Genomic DNA, 22,151 nt, shown 5'->3' on the forward strand with positions numbered 1-22,151 from the left:
TGTAACAACAAATAGCAGTTATACATCCAGAAATCTTTAGCCACTAGAAATTTTGTCCTGGATATCGCTTTAGAGTGCAACATTGTATATTTCAGTCATGCAATGCTGTATCTCTGCATCAGTTACCAGTTCCCAGCATCAGTTAGAGCTGAAGAAATCATGTTTTCATTCCGGATTGTGCTGTTCACAATACTGAATAGTTCTTCATAAAGCTACCAAAGTCCTTCTGGCATTTTGCTATGACCGAAGGAAGACATACCAAGCAGAAGGTATTTTGTTAAAACATGAATACAAAGGTCAGAGTGCTGTCAATATTTTAAAATCAACATACAGCTTTCAGCAAGATGTTAAATGGCCTAAGTAAGGATATATGGGTGCACTTTTTGGATGGATTAGTATTTATAAAGAAAGAACAATCAGATTTCAATTCTATCAGGTTCTTCCTCTTATGTTCTATGAGAATTTAAATAAAAAAAAACCATTCAGGAGCATGTTGACTTGTCTACTGAAAATTTACTATTCTTTTTGCTATTTCTTACTGTATTACTGCAGTCCTTGTAATGACTTTTTACATGTGAAACTTTCAAATCTGTGCATGTATTTCTGGAGCATTATTTTTGAAGTCTTTTGTTTGTAACCACTGTCATATATTTATTAACTACTACATTTCATTACAAAATCCAATTTTATTGCAGAATTTTTACAAGACTGAACTGAACAAGGAAGAGATGTATATTCGCTATATTCATAAGCTGTATGACCTACATCTGAAAGCACAAAACTTCACAGGTAATTAACTACAAAAAAAAAAAAAAGATATTTAGGTCTGGTCCATGATTTGCAGTCTTTTGCAAACCTACAAGCCGTATCCTCAGTGGAGAACATACCGACCCAGGCAACAGCTGAGTTTCCTTGCGCAATTAATCTCTCTCTCAAAATATGGCTTTTTTTCAGGCCCACAACTCTACTGCTTGCTGTGCCATGTTGAATGTAAATAACTACTGTTGATACACATTAGCAATAAATGTGTGATACGATCATTCTTCACCGAGAAAAAGTAAAGTTTCGAGGAAGTTTTTATGAGTCCATTTGGTAGTATCTGAGCCTATATACTTTTTTGTAATGCAGCTGATTAGCTGTTGGGTGTGGTGCTTCTACACAGCTGCGTTTCAGAACCTAACTTTTAGGTTAAAAAAAGAAAAGAATGGAAGACCCGTATCACTAATGATGAGACAGAGACCTTAAAATCTGTAACAATTATAGCACTTTGCTGATGTCTTTCTGAATCTTCACATACCACATTTGCAGTACTATTGTCCAGGATTTCTCAATGCGAATTTAGTGACAGGGCTGGCCATTATCTTTTAAATGAAGAAATAAAAGATTATGTGCATGGTGGTTATTTATACAACATAAAGTGCAATTCATTTGGTAAAATCAGTATCTCTTTAAATTAAACAACCTTCAGTTGCCAAATATTTAACTGACCTTATGATAGCTCCATCTTTTCCCCAGTGCTTGCAATTGCAACTGCATGTGTTCAGAATCTCTCCAGAATTTTTTTCCTTCTTAAAACAGATAAGTTGGCTGGGGGTCACTAGTAAACTACAGGTGCCTACTGCCACATCAAATTTCCTTTTGCTTTTCTGCTATCCATAGGACAGATCCTTTGTTTGGAATTTCCACAGTCACTTTGCAGTTCATGGGTTTAAAGTGTAGACTAGATAGCAGGATATATTAAGGAGAGATTTTAATTTCCTCATGTGACCTGGCAGTAGTGAGTCACAAGACAGTTTTGATTATCAGGCAGTATCTTTGCCACAGCTGGCTTTTGTGCCAAACTATTCATTTCCTGATTTTACATAACAGATCTTAGTAACTCTTTAAGCAACATTGAGATCCCTTTACACATTGGCTGCTAATACGTGTCCAGTTTACCTTCAGCAGCGATATGAACCTGTTTTTTTTAAAATTGTTTTGCCATCCATTCTTATTTGCAACAGTATTTTGCACAAAATTTATTTCCAGGACTTTGTTGTATTTCCTGTGTATTTACTATTAACATGTGTGATTTTTGGATTCTTTGCCATGGTAGATTCCACCACTTTGATTTTTTTTTTTTTTTTTTGCCATGAGAGCCTTCAGGAAGGATTGTCTCACACCCATGGCATTGGGATAGAGACAGTCTTTCCACTAGAAAACATACTTATGTAGTCCATTGCCTTGCCTTATCAATCAGTGATAACACACAGACTTTTTGTAAATCAGGTGATCTAAAGTACATGGGAGTAGGAAGAGAAGTTTGCTACTTCAGCGGCATTCCTACATGTTGCACCATTAGTTCGCTAACTGCATAGTTTCATTCTAGGGATGAACCCAGCTTGCCCTTAAAATAATTCTTCGCTCCTTTCATAGTATGATTTACAGGAGTGTTTCTAATAATCGTCTGTTAAAAAAAAAAGTCCTTTTTAATATAAAACATAACATAAAACATTCAAATCTTTCTTTACACAGTACTCAGTTACAGCTATAAATATCACTCTCTTGAGGCTGAAGCACATAAATGCACTGATTCCTCTTGTGTCCCCTCAGTCACCTGAGACGTGTAATGAGATTATCTTTGTATCTATCCATCTTAGAAATGTTTACTTTTTTTTCAATCTTTCCTCTATAAATTGAATTTCCCACGTCGTGAATCAACCCTGTTTATCTCTCCTTACTGTTTTGGGGCACAGCCAATAGTTACAGACCTCTCCCAGAGGTACCAATACATTATTTGTTATGCTGGCCATTGCCAGACATAGGATGCTGGGTAGAGGGACCCTTTCGACCTTTCGTCCAGTATGGCCATTCTTATTTTAGAAACCTTCTGTATACATTTATGATAACTTAAAAAATAAAATGGTATGACAGACAAAAATCTGTTGAAACAAAGGACTGGAATGCCAGTTTAGAAAGGAAGGGTCATAGTGAGCTATCCTGACATGTATTTATGCTCTGCTATCTTTTGCTTCCTTATGATTTTGAATGTTTTGTTGTTATCAACTTCATGGATTTTTGTCTGCCATACCAATTTTTTTTTAAGTTATCATAAATGTATATAGAAGGTTTCTGAAATAACAAAGGCCATACTGGACAAAAGGTCTGAAGGGTCTCTCTGCTGCATATTTTGAGTACCAAACTGTAGCTTGAAACTGTCACAAAGGTTGTTACCATCCAAGCAGCCTGGAAGCTGTGTGCTGCTAGAATTAAGATCATCAGTGAAACTTCAGACGGTCTCCCTTGCACATATGTATTGCAGTGCAGCATCACTTTGCACCATGCGTAGCATTTTACAACACTGGGATTCAAAGCACACTCTTCCACAAACATTGCTACAGTGATGGTTTTTCATCCACAGGTTCTTAAGCTGGACGCATAAGAGGAACGCTACTGTTAGGAAAAACTCTGTAGAGTTTGGTTTAAGTCGCCTGTCTTATGGGAACTCACATGGCAGAGGCAGAAGTAGGATATGGTTGTCTGGGGTAAACTTACCTTAGCATAAAAAGTACTTTAACACTTTATAGTTATTTCTTGCCTTATGTACAACCTATAAAACCTGCAGTAAAGTAAGCCCACTAGGCAACTTCTTTCTCCAGTGCATTACATCTCTAGAACATGGCCCATCTTTGTACTGACTCACTCATGCAAAATGGTCTTGTGAGTGGAAAAATAGACTGTGAACACTAACTTGGAAAACAATAATGCATATGCACAGTTAGCCCAATTGAATTGTCATAACCAGTAGTAATTCTGTAACTGGCCAAAAGTAATTGGCCAAAGTCTGACTTTGCAATAGAGAGATCAGTTTAGAGAGATTAGTTTTAGTGTACTGAGGAATTCTGAGGAATTCTTTAAATCAAAGTAAAAATAATAATAGTATTGATATTCCCAGATAATTTCTACCAACCATGATCTAAAGATTACTACACAGTTCTCTGACCAGAGAGCAACAGGATTGCCTCCAAACCTAAAAATAAATAATAATAATAAAAAAAAAAATAAAAAAATTGTGTGTGCACTTCTAAATTATTTGTTATGGTAGAGTGTTAAGGCTCAGCTATGAGGGATTTATTTCTCTATGGAAAGAATGGAGTCTATTAAGCACACATCTGCCTCTCCATTTCCCTCCCAGCCCTGATCTCTTTTGGACTGTGTCCACAGTCCTGTCTATCTTCTTTCCTCTTTCTCTACTGATGTTCCTCATCCTCTGGCCCTTGTTCCCTTGTTTAGACAGCAGAGCCATTGGGAGTTTCTCCTTAGCGGCAGGGAAGAGTAGGGCTAAGCAGGAAACTGCTTCTTAATTTCTCTTGTACCCTTTGTATTGTCAGACTCCAGGAAAACTGTCACAGTGATTCCACTTTAAATAGCGTGTGAAAATTGTAAGCTGGATTTTTTTATAGCTGTAGATAGTAACTCTGTCCAAAACCAGCACTACCATCTGTCTTATACTTGAAATAAATCAGTTTCCCATTAAAAAGGTGCATCTCATCAGGAGCATTCACATTTCTGTGTACTTTGGCTGTTTTGTTTGGTGTTCATAAGGACCATGCTATAATATGTCTTATAGAGGCTGCCTACACCCTCCTGCTGTACGACGAGCTGTTGGAGTGGTCTGATCGGCCACTGAGAGAATTTCTCAACTACCCCATGCAAACAGAGTGGCAACGTAAAGAGTGTCTCCATCTGACCATCATTCAAAACTTTGATAGGGGAAAGGTAAAATAGTCCTATTTTACTGAGTGGATCTGGAAAGGGTAGTTTATTCATTTTAGGACATTACTTCCAGGGTTGCAGTCTTTTCTCATGTAGAGGGGACATGTTTGTCATTGCCTGATTAAGCACGCACTTAGCGACACAGTAGGTTTCTTCTAATCCTGTGTTTGTATCATAGAAACCCCACACTTACTTGTGAGAATAATTTGTATTTGTGTAGCAATTCGCTTTGTAACTGTCAAAGCACTTTATAAAAGAGAGTATAATTTCTCCCCATTTTAAAGGTGGTGAAAATGAGCCATATAAAGCTTATGAAATTCACTTCCTTTACTTAGTGACCAAGTAAGGAAAAAAATTCAGGGATCAGGATTATAAGGGCTATGTTTACACCTTCTAAACAATATATCTTTTAGAATAGCAATTGCAATATATCTAAAAAGGATTGGGTTCTGGGTATCACAGTTCATTGTCATCACTGAGAATACTTATTCTGAATAAAGGAAGAGTAACTGTCCTGTAGTCTAAGATTTTATATACACTTTGTGTGATGATTTGACTTGCTGATAAACAAGCAATTCATTGCAATTTTGTGTAGCTACTGTAATATCCATGTAAGCCTAGTAAATGTAATCAAACTGATGTTGGTCATCAGTGTTTTCAAAAAACTCTGTAATCAGCTTATAGAGTTTAACTTATACGGTGCAATAAAATATTTTTGAATCTACAAAAATTAAGGAGGATATGTTAAGAATACAATTTTTAAATGTAAAAATCATACTGTGTTGAATCAATCTCGTAAGTAGTATAAAAAGAGATGTCTATCACTCTTGCAATGACTTATATCTTGTGCAGTGATAGTCCTGTGAGAATCATTTATTAAGTAAGTCTCTAAATATATTTTCGGTCCTTCAAAGAATTAATCAGTATTACTCAGCAGCTATCAGTATGTCTAGTGGACAATATGTTCCAAGTGTTTTCAGTTACTGGAAGTATGTATGGTATAGAAAGAACAGACTAATAAATCACGAATTGTCAAACAGTTGTTTTGAAATTACTGAACATCTTTTACTTGCTTGCAGTGTTGGGAAAATGGCATTATCCTGTGCAGGAAAATTGCAGAACAGTATGAGAGCTACTATGACTACAGAAACCTCAGCAAGATGAGGGTAATGTACCTGAGCACTTTTCATCAATCAGAGATCCAAAAGCTTTTTAGTTTGGGTTATAAAATATTACCTAGAAAATGAAATTTGCTACGGAATGGCCCTTAGGTTTGATTTGCAAACTTTATTTTTTAGCTTGTGTTTTTTTCTACAATAAAGACTATAAATTTGCTACGGAATGGCCCTTAGGTTTGATTTGCAAACTTTATTTTTTAGCTTGTGGTTTTTTTCTACAATAAAGACTATAAAAAAGGAGTGTGAGCTTTTTGAAGAAAAATGGGAAAATAAATGATCTTGCAATGTTTGTGCCTGTACAGCACCCCTTTTATGTGCATGCTTATGGAGAAAAATTATATGACAAATTCACTTTCATTAATTTCCTATGGTTTATCCAGGGAATGTGCTCTATGCGGTCCTTTGCTAGAAGCAGCAATGTATCTTTGCATTTGTAATTGCGAGTAAACAGCTCACAACAAGCAATGTACAACATTGCATTTTTTTTTTTATTTATTGCTTAATAATGTGGTCTGTTTAATATCATATAGCCAAAATGAATCTTTCCTGGCACAGTCTTCCTGCTTTCTCTCTCATTTTTCTTAGAACTTTAAGCATTGTTTCTTTCTTCATTCTTTTTGATACTGTATTTTAAAGATTATTCAGTTTTCCCTTTTCTTGTCTGCTTCTGATGGATTCAATTTTATATTACAGCTTCCTTTCTAAATTTTCTGTACATGTAGGATGCCTGCTGCTAGGACTGACTGAAGTATACTTAATCCAGAGCTGCTTAACAGCATTACACAAAATTCTCAACACAGAGCTATGTGGCAGAATTCCCTGAGATCTGCTTATTCCATATATATTTAGATATCCCAATGGCAGAATCCTATAAGCAAAAGCAAACTGGCTATGTGAATAAAATAATTAGTTTATGCATGTTTAATTAATTGTACTTAATATGTTCTGTGTTTGAATTGGGAAATATCCTTCTACTATATCTGTGCCACCTATGTTAATCCAAAAATGGAGGTGCAAAGACTTCTCATAGCAACATAACTAGGCAGCTGGTTATACATACACACATTAAATAGCTGTCTGCATTGCCTAAAATAGGGCTAATACTGTTTTTTTTTCACAGTATTAAAAACTTAAGAACAGAGAACGCTTTGCTGAAATATCATCAGAAAAAGGGGACTTTGACATTAAGATCACTTTGTCAGTGTTTTAAGTGAAATAAAAGCAGGATGTATTGATTAAAAATTATGTTAAATGCTATTGTGAGATTTTTAAAGGAACTCACATTTGACGCTTAAATCATTGGAAACTGGTATGATTTTGAGACAAGTCTCTTGAATATGGAAATTGGACTTTGCTGACTAAACTAACCATATTACTGTCATGTGTTTGGATGATTAGTAGATTACTGGGTCATATGTTTCAAACTGCATTTCTGTTACTTCCATCTTTCATTAAAGATCTATGCATGTTGCCATTAATCAAATATTTTACCCCTTTAATATATTTAAAAGCATTGTTTTAAATTCTTAGAAACTTTCAGTTCATTAAGAGGTATAATTATTTAATCTGATGCATTCAGAGACTTCTGGATGTCCTTATTGTTGCTCAGAGATGCACTGTAATTCCGGTACTCCAAAGCAGTGTGCTGAAAGACCCTCCCTTTTGTGATAGCTTAAGGTAAAAATACGTTTTCAAAAATGACTAATTGCATTTCTTATCAATCTTACCCAGATGATGGAAGCATCTTTGTATGATAAAATTATGGATCAACAGCGTTTGGAGCCAGAATTTTTCAGAGTTGGATTCTATGGGAAAAAGTTCCCATTCTTCTTGAGAGTAAGTGAAATGAAAATAAACAGAATGGAGTAATTCTGGAATTCATGCTGTCATTCATCATCACTTTCTATATATCCTCATGTTTTCAGGGTTAAGAAAAGGTCCTGTCTAATGGAAAGACAAATGCTAGGCTTTTAGACTCCCACATAAACTTAATACTCATGTTTATGTTGGAAACCATGCACCTATACTATTGCACAGACCAACATCTTCTTCTCATAGTAGTTTGTTCCCTTTATCCTGTTCTGTTCCTGATGGTGGCTGTTCAGAGGGCAAGAGGTATCCCTTGGCAGTGGTACAATCAGTAATTTAGCCTTTAAGTAATTACATTCCCAAGTTCCATTTTTTTTAACTTACTTCCATTTTTAAATTACTTAGAAATTCAACATGCTGAGTTTCATTGATTATCAATGTACTAAAGCTGACAAGATACATAAAGTTACTCTTGAACATCAATCTTGGATTCTGAAGTTGCTGAAGTGCCCTTGAAAATGTTAGTCGTGTTTACACTGTTCCCCTCTTCCAAGGTCTGCAGTGGTTTAGCTGCATTGACTGTCACAGAACAGAATCTGTCTTGTTCATGGAGCCACTGCAATCGTAATCCAAGCTCCTCTTCCTATGGTAATTCAGATAAGTGAAGGAGCCTCCTCTGTATGGTGGAGGCCTAAAAAGCCTGATTTTTCTTTGCCTTTGTGATGGGGAAAATGACAAATTCCAAGTGGTAAATATAGCATGAAACTCTCTCCTTTAAAAGGGATGCAGAAAAAAGAGTCTGATGGACACATATTTGTTGATATTACTTAGTAGTCATCTGAATATAACAGTTGTATAAACCAATTTGAAAATGTTATTTAGAAATGTCACCTGATGAAGTAAAAGTACTGAAGAAGTTACACAGTGGTGTAATACTTTCAGACCTGTATGTCTTTCATTGCTTATGCATCTGCCCAGGAAGTATTTATCCATTTTCCAAGTTTAAATGTACATAGCACAGATTTATGCTTGCAGCACCAACAAGAAACACCTCAAAACTTACTACATTTGATTTAATTTTTCTTATGGCAAAGCAGTTTGTAAGTCTGGCTTTGTTTGCTATAGGAGGAATAAAGAATAAAGCTTCTGAATAAAGCTTTCACATTTTAATTTGTAGTTGCACAATAACACTGTTGCAGTTGATTTCTTGTAGCAATTCCCATGAAAGTCCAGGCTCTCAGAATTCAATGTTTCCTGTCTGTGTTGTCAAGATACTATAAGAACAACTGTTTCTATCTAAACCTGCTTCAAGAGGAACGCATTAGTAATGACTTTTTAAGAATCTTCTAATACAGATTTTAAGAGGAAATTCATTTTGAGAAAAATGGTTAAGATATTTTCTTATTTCAAATGTGTGCGCAAGCAGAATCAAACCAAAACGTGCTATCCACAGCTACAGGAAGCCCTCAGCACTACCATGGTCAGTGACTAATTCTAATGGATATTCTAGATCCAGGCATCTCATGTTTAATGTATGATGTGTGTTGTATCTGTATTCATGTTGCACAATCTCAGGAAAATAACGGTGCAACTTCATAGTGGGCATCCAGGTAAAAGAAATTATGTTGGAGCCAGGAGTAGTCTTTTACTTCATATTGCAAAAACTGGATAATTTTAATTTACCAGGCTGATAAATTATAAACATTTAGAGGATAAGGCAAATTCAATGCATTCTACCATTTTCTTATGCGTTGTTTTTCTTCAGAATGGTATAACTTCAAAGCAACGCTTCCTAGTTTCTTATGGAAAGGACGTGAAAAGCCCATTTCATTGTCTTAACTGTCTGTTATATCATATATTTATTACATATTTTATACAATCTGATACGTTGTGTTAGTTACATACTTTAATCCAATATGAACAATTTCTCCCTTCAGATTTTTATTAAAATCATTGGATTTTTCCAGACTTTTGAAATAAACATACTTTATATGGTAAAATTCCCTTCTTCTAAGTAACCTGTTCTTTCCAGATTTCTTGTTTTCATTCTCGCCATTTGTTTCTTATTTTTTCCTTCTTAAAATGATGTAAAAATTGCCCGGAAAGTCTATATTTAAGTGTGTGTATTTGGATCTATCTAATGATACCCAATTATTTTCACATAACTTGCTCTTGTTTTTTTTTTATTCTTCTTCTGCTCAGAATAAGGAGTTTGTTTGCCGAGGACATGACTATGAAAGGCTGGAGGCCTTCCAGCAGCGAATGTTGAATGAGTTCCCACATGCCATTGCTATGCAACATGCTAATCAGCCAGATGAGACCATCTTTCAGGCAGAAGCACAATGTATCCACATAATCACAAACCCATGCACTGCAGTTACGTCTTTCATACCTTTAAAAAATGTAGGTACACCTATAGCCAATTCCAGTCACAATGTGCCTCCATTGAAATTAATGGTAGGTGATAATTCCCCTGCAATTTGTCCCAGTCACTCCATTATGTTTGAAATTTTTTTGTGTAGTTGTTGGTTTTATTTAAAAATTCCTTGGCAGGTTATTAAGATTCTTACTTTAGCCAAAAATACTTATAGAACTATCACCGCTGTGATAATGGTGTATCAGTTCAAGTTACAGTAATTCAAGTTCTTACAATACAATAATGTTACCGTGGCGTGACATATTTTGTGTAAGAATATATCTAATTAAATCCCTTTACTCCTTGTACTATTCCATGTAAGTAGATCTATTTCAAAAATAAATACAAAATTTTCCACAAAACAGTACAAAGAAATCCCAAACCATCAAAAAATTCTCTCGGGTTCCTTTCCCAAGCCATTAATAGTCTAGAAGCATTTCATGATACACACTTTTTAAAGAGTTTTTCTTCTGTTATGCTTCAGGAGTCAATATGCTTTGCTTATTTGAATGAAGTGGGATAGCCTTAACTCTTTACATATAGATTTGCAGATTTATGCAGTGACACCAATTCCAGAAAACCAGGAAGTCCTGCAGAGAGACGGCATTCCAGATAACATCAAGAGCTTTTACAAAGTAAATCACATCTGGCGATTCCGGTATGACAGGCCATTTCACAAAGGGACCAAGGACAAGGAAAATGAGTTCAAGGTAAAGTGCCATGCCCTTTCCCGGGCTACTGGACCTATGGATTTATTTGTAACATCAACAATAGTTGTGTTATTGAAACATTGTCTACAGTTGTGTTATTCAACTGAGTGGGCTATAACAAATTCTCTAGAGGAGACAGTAACTCAGGTTTGACTATGTCACTTCTCATTTTAAATAAAGTAATATGAAAAATATATGGGAGATGGGAAGGTCTTATTGTACATGGGAACAGGAGAGGAAAAAGTGCCCATTTGTTTTTGCATCAGTGATACATAGAAGACAAAACTGGAGACAGCAGGGCAGCCTCCAGAGTTTATAAGGCAGATGCAAAAACATTGTTAAGTAAGTAATCTGGGGTTTGGATAGGATTGCCAAAAGTTATCTCTCCCTAGAGCAAAGGAGAGACAGTTTTAACTAAACTGCAACATAATGTTCTGTTCCTGTGATATCAAGACTAAAAACTACCTCCAAACTTAGTGATTGTCTCAGGGAAGAGCAATAGTTCCTTCCCTAATATGTAAATGACTTCTGTTCCTCCTAATAAAAATGTCACACTGAAAATTCATCTTACATTCTTCTGGTGTAATTTTAATTCTGACCCACTAGAAACACTTACATCCTGATGCAGAATATATTCTGGTATTCAGACACACAAAGAGAATTACCCCATGGTAATTTTGTTATAAAGTTAGAGGAAACAACTCTAAGGGTAATAAATTAGCTAAATTAAGTCATTATTGTCCTCTAATTAAAGCTTTAGGGCTTTATTTTAATTGTACAGCTTATATATATTTTGTGTAAGCACTATCTTATGTATTGATTTGTCATTTTACAAACCTCGTGCACAAAGTGTTTAACAGTAGTACATTTGAGTATCCCATCAGCCATGCATTGTGGCATCTTAAATAGGACTTCACAGGGGAGAGCTGGTCACTCTGTGTGATCTGTAAGTTGTTCTGCTTCTGAACTCTCCCTCTTCTCATATGTTATCTTGGAAAGGAAATATTAAAATGCTAATTTAGTTGTGAGTGACTTCTGGAGATGAGGAGACAACATATAATATATAATAATACCATGTTTAAGAGTGAAGAATCAGCAGAAATTATTGCTTAGTAGTAGGTCCCAGAAAGTAAGAAGAAAAGTGAATGTCATAGGCTACTGGGATAGACATTTCAGTAGAAATTTGGATGTTAGTACTTTTTTTTTAATGTATACTGTTACTTAAATGAAGGTATTCATAAAGAAAACTGTGGATAATTAAGAAAAATATAGAGGCAAATTAGGGAAATAAATTGGTTTTGTATATTGTAGAGTCTGTGGGTGGAGAGAACCACACTGATCTTGGTGCAGAGTTTACCTGGAATATCTCGTTGGTTTGAAGTGGAAAAACGTGAAGTAGTGAGTATAAGACTGATTGCAATACATATTGTGGGTTGGTTTACTTCCTTAATCATATGGTACTTGATGAACCACTTTAAGATTTACTACCCATATCTAATTTCTTTGACCAAGTCTTCAAGCTGGCTACAACAAAATTATTTTAAAAGTTTTTTGAGTTGTCTGGTTTCTCTTACCTTGAAAAGTATTATTAAGAACCACCCTTATGATTCATTTAAGCAGCTGAGGAAAAAAGAAGTTGAGAACAATAATGGGCAGCCAAAGGCAACATTTAATGTCATCAAATTACTTTCTTAAAACTCAGCATGATGCAACGTTTCATACTTAGAATATCTATGGCTTAACGTATCTTTCAGTATTCTTGAAAAGTAAACATTCTCCAAGTTTCTGTGCTATAACAAACACAATGTCTCCATGTCTGCCTAGAGCTCTGTTGAAGTTCCCAGTTCTCAGCATGGGCAGGGGGAAGCATGTCTACGCAGAACCTGTAGGAATGGGGTCTAATGGAGCAATCTGTTATTGACACATTGTAATTTCTTCTTCTTCCTTGTTGTTATATTTCTTAGAAAATCCTTAAATATATTTCAAATGTGTTTGGAGGAGTGCTCTTCCTATAAAGATCTCTAAATAATTGGTCAATTGTTGAGCCCAGAAGTATAACATCTGTAACTATTTTCCTTCCTGTCAAAGCCAGTCTTACAATAGTCCCATTAAATATAGGGATACCATTGTACAACTGACGTTCTCTAAAACACTATTGTGTTTTTCTTTTATAATAGCAACAAAAGGTCATTCGTTTACCATCCTGATAATCTCCTGTAGAAAACCAAAAATGGAATTCAGTAAAAATTAAAAAATTGTGCGTGACATGAGAAATTTTTTCAGTTGACTCCTACTGAATCTTTACTAGGTTCATATGACTCCTAATATTGTGTTGCCATTACAGTCACCATTTCCAAAGTTACCTATGATAATTATTCCTAGGCGTGTACTAGATAATGACTCAGATTTGTGCTTGTATGTTTTGGTAAATTATGGCAACTGCAGGCCTGTACTCTTCCCGTTGCTTAGCTTTTTGCTTTTCCTGCAGTTCACGCTACCTGTGAGAAAAGCTTCCTCACCGTCTAGACAGGACAGGCACATCTCCTGCTCAAGGACTGCTTTTGACTATAACTTGATTATCATCTTAGCTCAAAGCTTATGTTCAAACTTCTCACCCATAATATCTAGTTGTTGACTTCACTTTGGGTGGGGGAACGAGCTTGCCCATACTTAAGCTGTGCTTTATGCCCTTACACACGGTGAAGCTCTCCCTGACCTCAAGCCCAGTTTAGGTAAAGTTACCAAGGACAGTTTAGTCCTCAATTCCAAGAGTTCCACCACAGACTGAAGTGTGTGAACGTTTTGCAAGTAAGGGCTGAGTATCTCTCAAGGTCAGATAATGAATCTACAAGAGAGGGAGTGTTGTTTATTTTGGTCCTTGATTACATGATAGAATTAATTCTCTCTGTGCTCAGAGTGTAGCCCAGATGAGAAGAACTTTTTCTGCCCCAATACTCGAGAACATAACATTGTTTTCTTTTAAGAAATCAAAAATTACCTTTAATATATTTCATCTTTCAACTGAAGGTTAAGTATGTTTGCAATGTTCTTCACTTCTCTTTCAGGTGGAAATGAGTCCCCTTGAGAATGCTATTGAAGTCTTAGAAAATAAGAATCAGCAGCTGAGAACACTGATTAGTCAGTGTCAAACTCGACAGATGCAAAATATTAACCCTCTCACGATGTGCCTAAATGGGGTCATTGATGCAGCAGTTAATGGTGGAGTTGCTAGATACCAAGAGGTAAGCAACTTATTTTCTGTTAATTAAAAATCTGTCATAAGATAGTTTTCTACTGATTTCTTTCTCTGTACAGATGCAGCTCCTCTGTATGAATTTAGGATAGAAAGTACTATATCAATACTTGTTTTAATTATACCTACATTGCAGTTTTGGGAGAGGTGATGTTAAATATGTATAGCTTTATTGAAACAACCCTTTTGCTGCAGATAGTCTCATAAACTTACTCCAGTAATGAGTTGATTCACAATTACCTTTCATTACTTAGTGGTTTGTTTGGGCATTTTTAATGAAATGCCCATAAAATTGTAAATATATTATTATAATATATTCCCTCCCCCCTGTCCTTCTAGTTCAGGAGCAACTTCTGGCCAACTGGCAAATTTACTTCTGTGTGCTGACATTCTAATTTCAAGAGATATATATATATATTTATATATTAAAAAAATTCCTAACAAGAAATTTTATTATCTTGAAGAATTATGTTTTTCTAGAACCTTCTTCTTTCTCTTCTCCAAGTTTTTAAGGAAAGCTATTTTCTGGAAAAATCTAGTAAAAAATAATACATATAATTAAGCAATGTCTAATGCTGGATTTGTTCACAAAAGTTGTTCCTCATTATTATAATCTCTGAAACACCTTAGGAGAGCCTTAAACGTTTGGGATGCTGTATTTTCACAAAGTTCCGTGGAATTTTGAAACTCCAGTGAAAAGAAAGGAAGGATTTTTTTTTTTTCAGCCCAGCTTGGTCTCCCTGTTTCTCCTAATAGTCTTATGAAATACATGAGTCTGCTGGTTGTTCCTTTTCCATTGAAAATGTCAAGTTGAATAACATTCTGTCCACTTTTCTCAAAGGCTGCAAGATTCAGTGTTCACTCAACAGTGTTAAATTTGGTAAAACTGCTTCTAAATTAAACTACAAGAAATTGAGTCCACTATAGTGTTAGAATCTGTCATCAAAACTGCAACGTTATGAAAATTGTGAGACGAAAGCAAAGCAGTACCATGTTTGATGTTTCCCAGCTGCCTTTAAATAATAACAACAAAACTGTTTAGCATAGTAAAGTGCCATGAAGGGAGTCCATTGAGAAATACAGTCATGTCAGAGCTATGTCTGGTTTGAATTAGCAGGGTCAGAGCCAGCTCGGTGTCTCTGCGTAGCTTTCCATTCTTCACGAGCATACTAAAGGTTCTAGCTTGCTCCTTTCTTATTGTTGTTCTTAGCTGTAGTTCATGATCTTCTAGACAGTCTTCATGTTTTGATTCCCTTCTGTCCTCTCCCTTTCTCTCTTGTTACATATCTAAAATAGGACTTTTCACCAATTTGTGTTGTAAACTTCAAAACTGGTAGCAATAGTTGTGAGATTTGGGTTTTATTTTCTCTTTCACTCTCATTCTCTTTGCATGTCCCTTTTTCAGTCTTCATATGTCTTCCTGCTGTTTTGCCACTTCTTATCTTCTACCTTCCTTCTTTTCCTCTTCTCTGTCAATGCTCTTCTCTGACTGTTTCAATTGCTTTTGCCTTCTGCCCTGTACAAAGCTCAAAACTCAGTCAGTCTTGGAGCACCTGGTCTTGAGGTAAGCATAACCATGTCTTTACAGGTATCCTCCTTCCCTTCAGGCAACTTCCAAGGTTTAAGAAGTGTTAAGACCCAGCAAATAACATCCTTTGGCCAGCTGCTGCCTTCTTGATTCTGCTCTTCATTTTTGCTTTCTTTTTTCTCTTCTGTCCTGATGGGATAAAAAGCAGCTACCTCTAATTATTCAGCACTTTGGCTGGTATTGCAGGTGTTAAAGCTATGCTTTCACTGGTTTCAATACAGGAACAGATTCCAGGAAAATCTACAGAAGTAATAGTTATGCAGCACCTTCATGTGTGCTAAAAAATGGCTGCAGACTGAACCACTGATATTTTAAAAATTTTTCTAAACACTGCTGGAAAAGCATGAAGAGTGTATTGTGCCCACTAACGCATCTCAAACTGCAATTTGTACTATAACTTACATTTCTTTTAGCTCCTTTACATGTGCTAGAAGAGTTGAGCCGCTTTCATGATTAATTATTGGAAACCACCAGTTCCAAGAAAGTTACTGGATTTAGTAAAATTCTAATTATTTTTTTTTTTGCTAAAGTACTGGTGATTTTGTTTGAAGTTAGATTAGTACATCTCTGACTCATATTACAGATCTATATAAATCTTAGCCCAAAACCACTGGGACACCACCTGCTTGATCTTGAAAGAACATTAAGCTTGTAGCTGAGGGAAAAAAAAACATCATCTGGCTGAAGTTTGGGATTTGGGATTTTAGCAAGTATCAGAGGGCTCCCTTTAACAATTTAAACATGAATTCTTATAATTCTACTTATCTGCAGTGAAAGGACTATGTGAAATAAATGTTCTTCATTACAGTATCAGCATTTTCTAGACAGGTCTCAGCACTTCCTTATTAGGGGTTGTCACAGCTTGAAATTTTTGAACTGAACCAGAGGAAGGGGTATATTTATCTCCAGCTCCACTGCTCCCCATATTTACAAATGATTCTGCATAGCAAAGATTTTAACAGCTAAAGTTGGATGGAGAACCTTGTAAGAAGTATATGAGGGAAATGCTAAGACAGGTGCAAAAGGAAAACGCAGCACAGAGCAGCCGCTATTATCCTCTAAACTCTATGGATAGAAAACCATGTGTACACATAGGTTTGCATACAGAGACTTTTCGTGACAAATGCATTTTTGAGAAAGTCTAGAAATCTCTCAGTCGAGCAGGTGGGGATTTTCTTTACAGAACAGTGTCAAGAATTGTTGTAAATTCAATATAATCCCCTTGCAGAGTAGGATAGGTGCTGTGTTAAGAAAGATGCAATCGTGAACAAACAGGGGAGTGCTATGTCCAGGCCATTGCTGGTGTGTAAAATTACATTGGGGTACTATAGCTGGTACAATTTGAGCATTGGAGATGGGCTGGAAAGTCATGTAAGTTCATGAACACACCCAGATGTTGGCCAGATGCTCCTGAAGTGAAAAGTGTGGCTTCTGACATCAATGTTACTGCGAGTTCTTTAAAACTTTATATTAAGAGTGAGTAAGAAGATAATGTCACAGCTCCAATACGTAAAATAGCGTACAATCCCACACTGTTCTTAATATTTCTTTATAGTTAAGGGATAATGAAGCTCCTAGTATGAAAAGACAGGAACATCTAACTCTTTGTAACTATTTGAAACTCCTGTGTCACAATTAATGTGGAACAGATGTTTAGTTCAGGTGATCTGTGTTTGGTTTTAACTCTGATTTGCAGATTTCCAAATTTGATTCAGGATCTGTCCCAGATATTGAACAACTGGTAAATTCCACACAAGAGTGGCTACATTTTATTTGCCCATAGTCTCCACCAAGGCATGTATGAATAATTATTTAGCTTTTATTATCCTCTGTTGCAGTAGAAAGGAGCCTTTTTTTCAAAAATATAATCTAGAAACTTGTTTTAAAAAAAAAGTTATGTGTTTTTGCTCACTTTATGTTACTTTGTGATTTTATTCTACTTAGGCATTCTTTGTCAAAGAATATATCTTGAACCATCCAGAGGATGGAGAGAAGATCACACGCTTGAGAGAGCTGATGCTTGAGCAGGTAAAGTGGGGAAAAGACTGACAAGGTGGCCTGCTCAGCTGTTCTAGCTAAAAGTGTCTCAGAATAAAATATAAAATTTCAGAGGTTAATAATTGCCCAGTGGTCTTCAGTATTTTCTGAACTAAATTCCAAGTAGACAGTAACTTCCTGTACAAGCAGGTTTCTGGGTCATTTTAATATTTTTTCCCTAGTCCTTTTCATCATCATCTTAATCACTTCAAGCTATTCTAAAGTAAAGGTTGAATGAGAGGCAAGTTTTTGTCTAGTGATGATCATATGCAAATATTTGCACAACATATTTTACCACTACTACAGAATAACCATTATCTCATTGAAACATTTGATGGCTTCAGCAAATATTTTTATGACATATTGTACCACTACTACAGGAAAAACATTTTCACTAAAAGGTTTAGCATAAAAGAAAAAAAAAAACAAAAAATCTTATTACAGTCGGAGGTATCTAATACTAATTGCCCTAGTAGACAGGCAGTAAAATAAACACCAAATGATTAAATTAAACGGGGGAGTATTCTATGCATTATATGATTTTTGTATCGACCTATCAGCCTCAAATATGAAGTGTCTCCATTTGGAAATGGTGAATAAAATTATTTTGATCAAATGATCTCACTAAGCTTTTTTAACTGACATTTACCTTAGTTCTATGCAGCATGTTGAAATTTCAGACTTTATTGCCAGCTTGGGATAACGAGGTCAGAGTATTGGAATTTGGCAAGATTGAAATTCCATTTTTTGTCAGCATTGTGGTATCTTTTGTCAGATCAGCTGAAGGGACAGATCCTCGGACAGAATAGGTTCACTGAGCTCACTTTAATTTCGTTTAGATAATGTGTAGTAATTTACATTGCAGTTTTGTTTTTTCAAGCTGTAGTTAATCTTAGTAACCCTTACAATTTAAAACTGGAGTTAATAACTTCCTGTGACAAAAATGTTAATTCCAAGTGATAGCTGTTAAACCCTGTCTGGCACCCACAGATGATTTAACAGAAAAGGCGGAGCACTGAGGAGGGCCGGGATGGGCTGTGTGTGCGGATGGATGTGCTGCAGTCCTGACCTCGGGTCAGTGATGCTGCGCAGCTGTGTGCCTGCTTGCAGGCTGCCTGAAAACCTCAGCTAGTAGCTCTCATCCAAAGATATTACAGCATAGAGTAGCTATTTTGTTTTTAAATTTGAGTTTATCTGTTTCCTCATGTAACCAGTTCAGTATTTTAAATGCCTGTGACCAAATTTGAGCAAGATTAGAGTTTTGGCAGTTACACTGAAGCCTGTCATGCGTTGCGTCAAGAATATACTTAAAGCCACCACTTACTGAGGTCTCTGGGGAGTTGGAATAGGACAGGGAACCATGGACTTGATTGAAAATACATTACAGGTTCTCTGGTGGATGTGGCCATTGCTGTTGTTTCATGCTTTTCATAACTGTTCTTGTAGAAAACTGCTTTTATTTAGGGTTTAGAACTGCTCCTTTGTAAAGCTGCCATTTAGCCAGATTTTTCACTATGTTATCCATAGTGGTTTTTATATTGAGTTGAATTTGCATAGGCCAAATCTTTGGGAAAGTTGAATAGTAAAACTGGAAGAGGCATAAATCCTCTAGTGTATTACTGGCTTTGGTCTTAGGCCTTGTTTGATTACAGGTCTGTCAGGGATTTAGACAGATGCTTTTAATACGACGTGTGTTTTCTTGGATTTTTTTGATTAGTATCCTAATTGATTATGAAAGCTTAAAGAAAATGGATCGAAGATATATTTTTCCCCTCTTTCCTCCTGTCTCTTCTGCAGGCCCAGATTCTAGAATTTGGCCTGGCAGTGCACGAGAAGGTAGTGCCACAGGACATGAGGCCATTGCACAAAAAGCTGGTGGATCAGTTCTTTGTGATGAAGTCAAGCTTGGGAATACAGGTATATAAGCAGGTGCAGGGATAAACCAGGAAACCACTGAGCTACAGTAAGGGTGGTTTAATTTTCCTAAACAACAAAGAGTGACATCTTTTGGTTGGTTGTAAAAATTACAACTTGTAGCGTTCTTACAGTACCACAAAGCAAAGAGAAAGTTAATAAACTTTCCATACAGTGCAGAGAAAAATAGTCACACTTTACTAAAGGGAAAGTATCATCAGCGAAAAGTTAAAATATTTTTCTTACTATTGATGAAACTGATCGAAAATGCAGATGTAACTATTCAAGTGACTATACCTTACAAAATGCTTAATGATATTATGTTCATTTTAATTAATCTTCTTTTAACAACTCACCAGGAATTTTCTGCCTGTGTACAAGCTAGCCCGGTTCATTTTCCAAATGGAAGTCCTCGTGTATGCCGAAATTCCATACCTGTTTCTATGAGCCCTGATGGTGCCAGGGTAATACCACGACGCAGGCAAGTTAAATTACTAGAAATTGATAGATTTTGTTACTCACAGAAGATGACCCATAAAATACTTTTATTGTGTGCATGCTTCCTCTTATGGTCTGCCTGAAGGATCTTCAGGCATGAAAAGCTGATATATATATTTTCTCTCTCCCCCTCTTCTCGCAAATAAATAAAAATTAAACTGTGGAGATTACTAAATATGTGCTGTTTTCACATGAAAAATTATGATTGGCAACTGGAGTTAACCATTTTGTATTTCATTATTCTTATAATAGTCCCTTGAGTTACCCAGCTGTCAATCGGTATTCATCCTCATCACTCTCATCCCAAGCTTCTGCTGAAGTCAGCAATATCACTGGGCAATCGGAAAGCTCCGACGAAGTTTTTAACATGCAGGTACAAATTATTGTCATTCTTCAAACTAAACAGAATCTTTCTTATAAGGTTATTTGCTAAATTCATGCTTCTATTATTTCATTCAGAAATTGCAAAGTTATTGCTGATACTTCTTCTAAAAAACAGATCTTTAAATGGGCTTTTAACCTCCTTAACTTAGGAGGAACTATTTTGTATGTAACTGGTTCATCCTCTTTAACTTAGAGCATTAATTTTTTACAAAAGTAATAAGCAGCAATGCACTATGATGCGAATTTATCTGACCTTACATGGACTTTTCTGTCCAGTTGTCACAGTTGTGATGTAATTATTTTAATATAGTAATTACATTTCTATTTATTTGATATTTTATTACATCTTTGTCTAGTTACATTAATGCTCTTTACACTGGTTTGCTATTTTGAAATATTGAGAAACTAGTCTAACAAATTACAAGTTCTTTGTTTTAGTGAAAAGTATGTTATAAATTTTTGTTTTCCAAACCAGTAAGTGTGATGTGGTAACAACAGCATCTCTTCTATATGCAGCCTAGTCCATCTACCTCAAGCCTGAGTTCTACACATTCTGCTTCACCTAATGTAACCAGTTCTGCTCCATCCAGTGCCAGAGGTCAGTGCTCGTCTCCCGTGGTAAATCAAATTAAATGATTCTTGATACATTACACAGCTGAATTTTTGCATGATATCACTGGTCAGACATCAAATTTAGCTAGTTGTTTGAGGAATATGAATTACTGGGGACAGAGGATTTCTTTGTCAGAAGCATAAAATTGAAATCTCTGAGTTTCACTCCATGAATTTAATCACTTGACACGTTTATATTCTAGCCTCTCCTCTGTTGTCTGACAAACATAAGCATTCGCGAGAAAACTCTTGCCTGTCCCCCAGAGAGAGGCCCTGCAGTGCCATCTACCCTACTCCTTTGGAAACCTCGCAGGTAGGAAGCTTGTTGGGAGTCCTCTGAACACAAGTAGCTAAGATGATACAGGCGCTTGTTGAACTTCGAGCAGATTCAGTGTCTGCACACTGCTGTTAATTTTCAAGGGGGTTTTTTTGGTTTTATAAGTAAATACTCTTAAAATATTTTACATGAAAGAGATGTGAATAGAATACACGGTGCTTCATCACACTTCTGCTTGCTTTGTCTAGGTTTAGAGCTGGTTTTTTATATTTACTTACTGCAGTGAGAGAGAGGTGCAAAGACTTACCAGATGACACAGCCTGCTTGCGTGAAACAGCAGCATTTGTTCAATCTAGGGAAGAAGAAAGAAAGAAAGAAAGAAAGAAAGAAAGAAAGAAAAACTGTTACCACAGCAGTTGTCCATGTTGACCTACCCTTTATTTCTTCTGAAACAGCCAATCCTAGCCACTCTGAGATAATAACCCACTCCATGTGGCAATTCCTGTTCAGTGTCGTTTCAGAAAAGAAAGATAGACATTTTATTACTCCAGAGAAACAAATGAGTTGAGTTCTTACCTTGAAATTACTGTTACATAAGTCTGTATGAAATTCTTATCTTTTGAGTTATCTGAAATGCAAAACGAGCTTGGTGAGCTGGCCAATTTTGAATCCTTATTTCATCTTTTCTTCTTAATGGACCTACTTTCTTAAAGTGCTTTC

General features: G+C 35.9%; 1 protein-coding gene across 1 annotated transcript in view; it reads left to right on the top strand.

The window, feature by feature from the left end:
• The window catches only part of DOCK4 (dedicator of cytokinesis 4), a 269,438-nt gene that overhangs the window by 235,430 nt on the left and 11,857 nt on the right, over positions 1 to 22,151 (top strand). Inside the window, exons 35-48 of the mRNA XM_068400425.1 lie at positions 696 to 789; positions 4,610 to 4,758; positions 5,835 to 5,921; positions 7,665 to 7,769; positions 9,945 to 10,086; positions 10,702 to 10,868; positions 12,180 to 12,266; positions 13,934 to 14,110; positions 17,654 to 17,737; positions 19,544 to 19,663; positions 20,020 to 20,141; positions 20,411 to 20,531; positions 21,059 to 21,140; positions 21,358 to 21,467. Coding sequence (XP_068256526.1) covers positions 696 to 789; positions 4,610 to 4,758; positions 5,835 to 5,921; positions 7,665 to 7,769; positions 9,945 to 10,086; positions 10,702 to 10,868; positions 12,180 to 12,266; positions 13,934 to 14,110; positions 17,654 to 17,737; positions 19,544 to 19,663; positions 20,020 to 20,141; positions 20,411 to 20,531; positions 21,059 to 21,140; positions 21,358 to 21,467 — 1,647 coding nt within the window. The remainder of the gene's footprint in view (positions 1 to 695; positions 790 to 4,609; positions 4,759 to 5,834; positions 5,922 to 7,664; positions 7,770 to 9,944; positions 10,087 to 10,701; positions 10,869 to 12,179; positions 12,267 to 13,933; positions 14,111 to 17,653; positions 17,738 to 19,543; positions 19,664 to 20,019; positions 20,142 to 20,410; positions 20,532 to 21,058; positions 21,141 to 21,357; positions 21,468 to 22,151) is intronic.

Source organism: Nyctibius grandis, chromosome 5 (genome assembly GCF_013368605.1).
Source record: "Nyctibius grandis isolate bNycGra1 chromosome 5, bNycGra1.pri, whole genome shotgun sequence".
Lineage (NCBI taxonomy): Eukaryota > Metazoa > Chordata > Aves > Nyctibiiformes > Nyctibiidae > Nyctibius > Nyctibius grandis.